The sequence below is a fragment of the Solanum stenotomum genome, chromosome 3 (assembly GCF_019186545.1).
Source record: "Solanum stenotomum isolate F172 chromosome 3, ASM1918654v1, whole genome shotgun sequence".
Taxonomy (NCBI): Eukaryota; Viridiplantae; Streptophyta; class Magnoliopsida; order Solanales; family Solanaceae; genus Solanum; species Solanum stenotomum.
Genome location: NC_064284.1, coordinates 36,777,956 through 36,788,673, shown reverse-complemented (window position 1 = coordinate 36,788,673; position 10,718 = coordinate 36,777,956). Strand labels below are relative to the sequence as shown.

The 10,718-nt window shown below is 37.3% G+C and overlaps 1 protein-coding gene across 1 annotated transcript in view; it reads right to left on the bottom strand.

Moving 5' to 3' along the window:
- Positions 1–4,237: 4,237 nt before the first annotated feature.
- LOC125858385 (1-acyl-sn-glycerol-3-phosphate acyltransferase 2) overlaps positions 4,238–10,718 on the bottom strand; it is a 19,052-nt gene continuing 12,571 nt past the window's right edge. The window contains exons 9-12 of the mRNA XM_049538145.1: positions 5,932–6,057; positions 5,021–5,113; positions 4,774–4,860; positions 4,238–4,690 (exon numbers count right to left, since the gene is read on the bottom strand). Of these exons, the coding sequence (XP_049394102.1) occupies positions 4,445–4,690; positions 4,774–4,860; positions 5,021–5,113; positions 5,932–6,057 (552 nt within the window). The 3' untranslated portion in view covers positions 4,238–4,444. The remainder of the gene's footprint in view (positions 4,691–4,773; positions 4,861–5,020; positions 5,114–5,931; positions 6,058–10,718) is intronic.

Below are 10,718 nucleotides of genomic sequence, written 5' to 3'. Positions count from 1 at the left end.
AGAGATATGTAATAATAATATTGAAAATAATATAACTTCACTTTTCTTAGAGAGTTTCTCTAACCAACAACCATCATGTGAGCTCATGATAATACATCATCTTACCCACGTTGACAGAGTTATCCTATACTAAATGACGAACTTAACTAATAGATTTAATCTATGATCCCTTACTATGGGCTTTATGAGAAGTCGTCCGAATGAACGACATGATTCTATCCTACGCTGGCAGTGCAGTTATGGGTTTTGAATTGTCTAACCCTTATCCTACTCGATCCTCAATACTACTCTCAAAACAGTGCAATAATGCTCAATAACTGTATGATGTCCCATTTAGGGAAAAAGATCCACTTTAGGTGAAAACTGATAATTGTTGTCTTGAGTTAAGACTCAAAAATGCTTCTCTATAATTGTACTAGCTTGCTTTAAAAGACTATACTTTTCTGTAAAATTGATTGTACATTCTCGAACTAAGACATGCTCTCTTTAAAACCAACTATGCTTTGCTTTCTAAAACATTGCACTTGAAGTGATTCATGTTTTCTTGAATCTCTTTCTAAAATACTACTTTAAGACTTGAAATGTACTTTACTCATGAAAATAATGCATAGGAAATAATATGTCAAGGTTTTCAAATATATCTTAGCTAAAAAAAGGTTTATGTGATATATTAAGCATGAACAATAATCAAAGATCGTTAATAATGTGACTTAATAAAATTTCTACAATGAAATCAAAATCAACCGTGGGAATGTAGAGAGAATTTCGAACATAATGAACTTTGGGGTAAAAATCCTAGTTTGATCTTGCTAACTTAAATCATATATGTAGGGCGTGAGCAAGAACTTAGTTCTTCACTATGATATTTTTTCTTACTTGGGAGAACAAGAGTTGTTGAAGAAAGCTTGATTGAGAAACTTGAAACCCTAGGTTTGTTATTCTTGGTTCTTGCTTTATGCTTGAAGAGAAAGATATGAGAGTATTATGATATAATAATACAATATAATCCCCAATTAGGTATTAGACATTGAGGTTTAGGCTTACGAAGATTGGAAAAAGACTAAAATAATTCCAACTAAAAATTTGTCGGAACATTCAACGAAGGCAATCTACAGACCGTGGTTTGATATACGGCTCATGCATGAATTCCATTCATGGAATTCAGGCCTAAAATCTTAGCTTCAAAGTTCATTCCACGAGACCTAATTACGACCCGTATTTTGATTTATGCCCCATGGTTAAATCCATAAAAATCAAACAAGAAAATAAGTTTCGGGACTTCATTCTACGGGCCTAATTTACGATCCATAGTTGGGTTTACGACCCTTAGTTGAAGTCGGGAAATCAGATCAAAATTTCAGTTTTGGAAGTTGATTTTACGGCCTTGAATTATGGAACGTACTTCAATTGATGCAACTTGGTGGCGTTGGAAAGAAGACTCATACACCTTTAATTTGATGGGTCATAGGCCACCTAATTCTTTATATCCCGAAAGATATATATGGTCACTTGAAATTGAACCTTGCATGAATTAATGTGGAAATCCTAGTCAGTATGAGGGCTTTGAATTGGACTTAGTGTTAGAGGTCCCTTATGACCCTAAACCACTTTTAATACACTTTCCACACTTAGGAATGGATCTAACACATATGTACAAGTAGGACATCACCCGATTCAAGCTTATATACTTACAACGAATGGTTTGAACCCTTAGCGTAGAATTTACAAGATGTTACACGATAGAGGATGGATGGCAGTGGTTGAGAGGTTTTCTGTGGTGGAGGGAGTATCGGAGAGGAGGAAGGTGAGATTGGACCTTGTTCCCCTTGAGGCATGTCCAAGGCGGTAGTGGAGCTATCCTTGTCATCAAAGTATTTGACTAGGGGAACGAGGGGGGAGACACCTTCATGGTAGTGTGGAAGGGGGTGAGTTCAGTTGATTCAGCCATGGAAGACAAGGGAGAGATGTGAATGCTTGCATAGTAGGGTAAGGTGAGGGAGAAAGAAGTAAAAAAGTAGATATTTTCTTTTTAAGTAGAAAAATAATGACCTTGGGAAGATAAAGAGGTAAGGGAGGTGAGGTGATAGATTTGAAAAGAAAGAAATAATGTTAGAGAGGATAATGAATTTTCCCACGAAAAGAGAAATAAGAATGTGATTGTGAACCATGTTCATCTATGTATGTTGTAAGAGTGCACCAGTTAATGTGAATAGTTGCAAGGATGGTACAATACCTGAACGTTTAGATCAGAGAACCAGGCTATCTGGTGCTCTCTCATTGTGAATCATGACAATGCAACCTAGTGCATGGATACCATCCTGAATCCCAAGGTCGTACGTGATAATGTTATCATGGGTGTGTATCTATAAAAAGAACGAGACTGAGTTTGTATCCATGTATTAAAAGCTCAATTTTATTTTTGTGAATTATCTAGTGAAACATTGAGGGAATCATTATCAGTTACTGATTAGTTTGTCATAGAAGGCCGAGTTCCAAAGTAATTTTTCTCAAACGGTTCCTGCTAAGAGCCTTTGTGAATATATGAGCAACCTGATTGCCCATCTATCTTACATGACTTCACGATGATCACTCTTTCTCAACATTGTCACGAAGAAAGTGATGGCGCATGTTAATGTGTTTAGTTCTTTTGTGATGAACCGAGTTCTTAGCCATATTAACCTCATTATTATTATTGCACATGATGGGTATCAACCTAGGGAGATATCGCAATCCTGAAGTTGCTACTTAATCCATACTAATTGAGCACGGTAAGAGGCTGCAGCCACATATTTTTCTTCCACAGTGAATAGTGTCTCTAAATTTTGCTTCGTTATGGCCCAGGAAACAAACACAAGATAGGTCCCAAGAAATGTGCCATTTTGAATGTGCTTTTGCAATTAATCATGTATCCAGCATAATCTGCATAGCATAATCAAGCAAGGTAATTGATTTGTGGGCCTCTTTTATGCCTGGAAAAAGGAGTAAAGTTATTGTTAGTAAGTTATTGTTAGTAAGAAAACTGTTCAAAGTTCTAGAAAGAACCGCTGCACCAAAAATAAAAAATAGAAGGGGATAGAGGGTGCTATTTGAGACCCTGGGATGAGGAGAAGAAGCCATATATAAAGTCATTAATCAAAATGGAGTACCAAATATTAGAAATAAGATTTTTGTATAAAAGTGATCCGTTTGTCTGATAAACCAAATCTTTTAAGGACTACAATTGAAAAAAATATAATTCATTCCATCATAAGTTTTAGTCAGGTCTAATTTGATAACAATATTACCACAAACATTAGGTTTAGACATTCCATGAACAATTTCTTGAGCAAGCATAACACTTTCAATAATCAACCTACCGGTAATAAAGCCACTTCGATTCTGTAGAACTTGTTTTTAAGTTTTGGTAGATCAAATAAGACTCTGAATGTGTGCTCCATTTCATTCACCATGTACTAATAAGGTCAATCTTCTCATTCCCTTGGATAATAGATCCAAGATATTTTGAAACTTACTTTCTTTTATATCAACCCTCACTTCCACACTAATCACATGTGTTATGGCATTGAATTTGCACTCCAAGTAGTTTATCTTGGAACCTGCTCAATTTAAACCCTTTAGAGTTCAACATATGTTTTTCAAACCTTGAGCTATCAAGTCTCATCAATCAAAACTATGTCATCCACAAATAATATTACACCACGACTCCTCACCTTGATAAGAGGTACAAGTATTTGATTTCAAAAGACATGAGGTGTATCCAGTACAAAATAATACTATAGGTCTGTTTAGTGTAATTAACTTAATTTTGAAGAGATGTTTGCTTGCAACTCTCTCCGTAATAGAAGGTAACAGTGTATGAGATTGAAGAGAGATAAAGAAAGCAATTGAAAGCTACCCCAGATTAGAAAGGATTTAGATTCTCTCAAACATATCAAACGACAAATCCCTGCAACGAAGAACCTAAATCATTAAGCTAACAATGAAAATTATTGGGTAGTTGCTATTATCTGGTGTAACGATGCGATGGGTGGACGGTTTTAACAAGCAATATAACTCTCATTCAAGACTCTATACCCCCCCTTCTATGCCCATTCGCATCTCAATCAATCAAATGTTGACTCCTCATGTCAATCTTCCAAACTTCTACTTGTGATTTGTTTACTGCTCTCACTCTAAAAGTCATTTCAGTTTCCCAAGGACATCGACACAAAGATGCAGTTTACCAATATCATAGACATAACTGTAACAATTAATGAATTTGACCAAACATGGAATCCACATCTTTAGAAACAAAAAAATGAACACAAGTTAGTTCACTTTGGCCAAAAATTACAGGTCTAAAATCGACAAGCAAGTTACTATATAATACAAACATCATCTTCATAATTCTTGTGATCAAGGCTACAAACTGAGGTTCATTAACCATATCAGATGAAAATCATAATTAGTGTGTTTTGTCCTCCTGCCCATTTCCTCTAGCCTGATTCACATTATTTTCCTTTGCTGGTGCAACCTTGGCAGCTGTAGAGCGTTCTGACTTTGAGAAATTAATCAAAAATTGCATGAGCACTGTAATAATAGCCATGAGAGCAGCTGATATTGCCACACCCTTCCATGATGACAACAAGGCAGTTGCTTGTAAAAATTTTATGGTTCCTAAGATAAGAATGCATGCCCAAGATGCGACTACCTGTTATTTAGGAGAGACAACAGTTAGTTTGATATAAAAAAAGGAATCGAAATATCCCCCACCAAAATCAGAAAGTATCTAACCACAAGGGATTTGATTGGGCGGCCAATGTCTTGCAGCTTTTCTTCTCCAAAAGTGTCATCAGCAATATGTTTGTCCAATAACTTATCCTGGTGGAAAGCAGGTCCCAAGACAACACCAAAACTATGAGACTCATTCCAAGGAGATCGAATGCTTAAGCACAAGAAATGGTCATTCCACAATAAATATTTTGGTAAGGATATTCTTTTGTTGATAGAATTTTGGCAAGGATATTTAACAAGGACAAACCTTGGCCACAAAGATATCTCTACACCATTGGGCAATGGCATCATCATTTTCAGGCAGATCCTTCATCTCATGCCGCTTGAGATGCACATGCACCTACACAAAAGCAAAATAAACAACTAAACACTACAAGAAAATAAACCAATTGATATTTTGACCCCAACACATTTTTAAGTACTATTAAGGCACCACAAAGATACAAGGCTTAATGTTGTGGCTTCATTAACATCTACGAATAGGATATGCCAAACTCCTCTTTTTCCATTGGCACCCATAGGAACTCCCACATCACACACCAGTTGCGGCAAAATCATAAGCAAGAATTTCTTTCAAAATGCACTAGTCGTTAGCCTGAACTTCCACTCTCATCCACAAGAGATCCACTTCACTGTCCCCACTAAGATTCCTCTAGGACTTCCACTTCAAGAATATTTACTGAAGCCCCTCTTAAAGTCCCAAACAAGCTTAAGAATCCTATTAGGTCCGCTCTGGACTTAGATCTTACAAAAACTGTTGTTAAGCCACATTGTATGTCATTACGGGTTAAATTAGAGTCATCATTAAAAATAATAATCAAATCTATGCCCTCCTTAACCCAACTTGTTTGGCACAACTACTTCCTTATTAGTCCCAATCCAAAAAGAAAAGCAAATTTCTATATCCGGAAACAATTAACTTTAAACTCACATTTTACCCTTAACAAGAAGTTTTTACAACCACAAAAATGTTATGGCATGTTTAAAACCACAAGTTACAAAAGTCTTGTAGCCACACCGTTATGGCATGTTTAACCTTTCTGCCAAGTCAAATATACCAAGCAAATTAGAACAGAAGGAGTTTTTTTTTGTCAATATCCATCGGCAGAGAAGGAAAAAGAGAAAAAGAGTTCCAACTTAATGGATAGTTTTATTTACCACAGAAGGCTGCCCCTTGAAGAGTCTCAGCATTGTAGGTGCAGGTGAACTTTTGGGGATGCGTATTGTTGCATCATAAATAGCTGGAACAAATGAGCGCATATGACTTACTGCAGTAACAAAACCCTGAAATCAACAAAATACAAATACACCACTTCAGGATATACACGAGAGATAGCAATGCAATGAAAGAATCGAGTTAAAGTGGATAGAATCCATTATAAACTTGAGAAAAATCTGGTTGGCATGCCTTTAATTGGTGTATTGCATCAGAGGCAACTTGACAAATACAATAGTGTAATATGTGAATCTGAAAGAATCAGTCTACTTATTTGTATTTCAATCATTTCCTATTTCTTTTGTTTTTTGGAAGAGCATTATTAACATAGAAACAAGGAGTTGTCAAAAACATCTACAACTATTTAGGTTGCTATAATTTTTGAAGTTAGAAAATCTGATTTCCTAGTTCTTCATTACTCGATTACTAAAAGTAAAAACAAGTAATCTACCATCTCTTGTAGTTGTCTGCTAATTTTTTTGACGCTGGTAACTTTAGTCTATAAATATCCACAAGTATACTACAGCCAAAAATGTAGTTCCCCTTCAAAAAAGTATTACATCTTACAGAAGCTTTGAGCTTAATCAACTGATGCCTACAAACAATCTAGTTCAACAAAGGTGTCTTCTGTTCTAGCTAAAATATCTTGTTTATACCAAAAACAGAAAAGAGCTAAGCAATTCATTCTAAATTTCTAATCTTTTGAAGGCTATTCTGCACATTCTCAAAGCTCCTATTGTTCCTCTTTTCCCACATTGTCCACCAAATGCTGGGATAAGCTTCCATCTCTCCTCCTTTGGAGCATTGCCATCCCTATTTCAGCTACTTAGAACTCCTTTGATGCTTGCTGGTTTCACCCACCTAATTCCCTTCAGGCAAATGAACATCCTTCATACCTGCTCACTCCACTTACAATGCAAAAAAAGATGGTTAATTATCTCTATTTACAGAGTACATCTAGAGGCAAACTGATATACTCTTTTCTTTAGATTTTCATGGGTCTGAACTGCTTTGACAGCAACCACAAGAAGCAGTTTACTTTGTAGAGCACCTTTGATTTCCAAATCATCCTCCATGGACAATCTGTCTCTTGGTCTGCAATCTTGTTGAGTACCTTATATGCCTGAGAATTGACCGTTGATGTCACTCTACAAAACCATGTGAGTCCATCCCCTCAGTAAGATTGCTAAAATTATCTACTGAGTTCTGGAGGGCAATTACCTTCTCTATTTCCCACTCATATAGGTGTCTCCTTAGGAACAAATTCCAGCCTTGACCAGTTCACATTGTGGCCATTGTTGCCTGTTGTTGCTGACATAACAGGTATAGTTCCGGATGCAACTGTCTCATAGGTGTTGCTCCATTCCATTTGTCCTCCCAGGGGCAGGAGGTCTTTTGAACATCTCCCACTTTGATTCACGATCTGGAATACAACATAGGCCACAGGTTCCTGATTGTTCTTCATATAGTGCAGTTGTATGGAGTGTTAACCACTTCTGTCATCCACTTGTCCTTCATGCCATACTTTGCTCTGATGACCTCCTTCCAAAGCATATGATCTTCATTGGAAAATTTCCACAGCCACTTCAACATGAGGCTTTGGTTTTGCTTCTTTAAGTTCCTGATACCTAGGCCAATTGTATTCTTGTTCATTATCAACTGCTCTCATTTAACTAGCTGGAACTGCTTTGTCTTCACTACCTTGCCGTAGGAAATTTCTCCTTAGGGCATCAATGCTCTTAGAAACACTAGCAGGCATTGGAATTACTGACATCATATAGGATGGTAGTGCATCAAGTACACTATTGATTAAAGTTAGTCTACCTCCCAAGGAGAGGTGCTGACATTTCCAATTGGTGAGTTTCTTTCTCACTTCTCCAAGACCCCATTCCAAACACCTTTGGACTTGCTTTTAGCTCTCAACGGCATGCCTAGGTAAGTTGTTGGAAGTTTCCCGATCTTGCCTCCTAACTTATTGGACAAGCTTTCTAAGTCACAGTGTTGATATGATAGATAAAGCTCTTTCCCCAATTGATATGGAGTCTAGAGACTGCCTCAAAAAAATACTCAAAATCAGGATTTGATCTGTTTGCTTCACAAAACACCAAGGTACCATCTGCATATTGGAGGTGAGTTACCTCCAGGTTGTTTAATACTCCTGCTTGAAAAACTTTGATCCATCCTTTCCCTTTTGTTGTGTTAATCAAGTTACTCAACCCATCCATGGCTACACTGAACAGAAAGGGAGATAATGGGTCCCTCTGTCTCAATCCTCCCTGAGAAGCAAAAAATCCAGTAGCCAGTAGGTGCTCTGTTGATTAGGATGGAGTCTTTAAGTGCCAATACAATGTTTGATCCAGCTGATCCATTTAACCCCAAAACCCATTCATTCGAACATCTGAATGAGGAAATTCAAATCTAGGTAGTCAAAAGCTTTCTGGATGTCCAACTTGCAGGCAATTCCTGGCTTGTTGCTTCTTTGTCTATTTGATACAGATACACTCATTCGCAATTAATACAACATCCATAATTGGCCTTCCTTTGATGAAGGCTATTTGTTGCCTGTCTATTATGCCTTGGATTACTTTTTTTGAGTCTCTCTACTGAGAGGTTAGCTATGATCTTGTCCCCAAATAAGGCCTATGGGTCTGAAATCTTTTAGTTCCTCCACACCCACCTTCTTTGGAATCAGAGCAACAAAAGTTGCATTCAGGCTCTTTTCAAAGAAGCACTTTACATGGAAATTCTGAATTGCAGCTACAAGATCAACATTAATAATGTCCCAACACAGGTTGAAGAATTCCATGGAGAAGCCATCTGGACCTAGAGCCTTGTCCCCTGTGCACATGCCTTGATGCTTTCCAGTATCTCATGTGGTTCAAAAGGGGCTTCCAACATGGAACTGTCTGCACTGATCCTATGACAATTCTCCAACTATAAATGAGGTCTCCACTCTTCTACTTCAGCATATAAGTTCTTATAGAAGGTCACTATTTCCTTCTTGATTTCGACTGGATTTTCTATCATCACCTCCCTTACTTTCAGTCTATCAATAAAGTTGGCTCTCCCATGAGCATTTGTTGTTCTATGGAAGAAGTTGGTATTTCTATCCCCTTGTTTTAGCCATGTCGCCCTAGACCTCTGTCTGCAAGCTCTCTTCCTTTTTGGCAATATCTTCAAATTCATTTATAAGTGTCATTCTGGACACAATTTCCTCCTCTTGCAAGGTTCTGTGTTCCTTGATTTCTTCCAGCCATGTCAATTGTGTCGACACCAACTGCTTTTGAATTCCCAAATTACCTTGAACTGATTTACTCAAACCTTTGAGTTCAGTTTTCAAAACCTTATGCGGCCACTAAAACAAAATCAGGATTGCCATCACTAGAGAATGAGTCCCACCAGATCTTAACCATCTCTTAAACCCCCTTTGTTTGAAGCCACCAATTCTCGAATTTGAAATAAGACTTGGAAGCCCTCCAAAATCACCACACTGCATCATAATTGGAGAATGGTCTGATGTCACCCTCCGCATGATTGATTGTTTTATGTTTCTGAAGCAACTATCCAGATCCTCTGAAATTAAGAAATATGTCCAACCTAGCTATGCTATGTCATGTTGCTCACCTTTTTCCAAGTGTATTTTCCCCCCTTCAACTCTAGGTCCATCAGATCCATGTCTTCTATGAACTCTGATGTTTATTCTGAGACAACTTTTCTTCTCTGATGGGAGCCTACTGGTGTTGAAGTCACCACATAGAACCCAAGGACCTGAGAAGAGTCCTCTATCTGCTCCGAACTCTTCCCAAGTTTCTTCCCTTGCTACTCTTTTCATTTGGAGTGTAGACCCTTGTTAAGTGCCAGTCAAGGTTCTGGTTCTTATCCAGTGAGTATAAGAAATAGAGTATTTCCCCACACTACTTTCAATTCTGTCCCAGAACCATCCATCCCACAAGATAACTGCCCCCCCCCCCCCAACCTTCCTCCCACAGGCTTCTAATTGGATATAATTCACCCACTGCCCCATACTTCCTTTATTATTTCAGTGATTTTCCCCTTCAGCTTAGTTTCTTGGAGGCACACTACATTCTGCCTTCCAAGATCTAAAGCATATTTCTGATCAGTCCCCTCACGTTCCAAGAGATGATTGTCAGATTCATAAATCTTTTATATGTAGATAACCCCCCCACCCCGCGCTCTTCTAGACCCGTAACTCCAAAACTTATTATCTAGTTCTAGTCTTTTCAACTCTATTGCCCCCGTTCTTCTTCGCAGTGGCTTGTGTGTCACTGTTTTGTTGCTCGTTATTATCAACCTTTCTGAATAGTTCCTTAGCTTTCTCCTCACAGCCTTTAAAGTACACCCCAAATTTAGAGCCCGTTTGGATTGACTTAAAAAAAGTAACTTTTTAAAGTGCTGGAACTTATTTTTAAAATAAGTAGTTATGTGTTTGGATAAAAGTGCTGCAGTTGAAAAAAAAGTTGTTGATGTGTTTGGCAAATAAGTGTTGGTAAACACTTTTTTTTTATCAAAATGTCTGAAATACCCTTTAAGCTGTTAACATGATAAAAAGTTGATTAATTTAAGGTTTTTATACTTAAAAAAAAATTAAAACAAAATTAATTTATGTTTTACATCCATAAGTAATAATATTTTTCTATCATTCACAGATTTCTTTACCACCTTATAAGAGGAATATAAATTCATATTTTAGAAATAATAATAATAATAA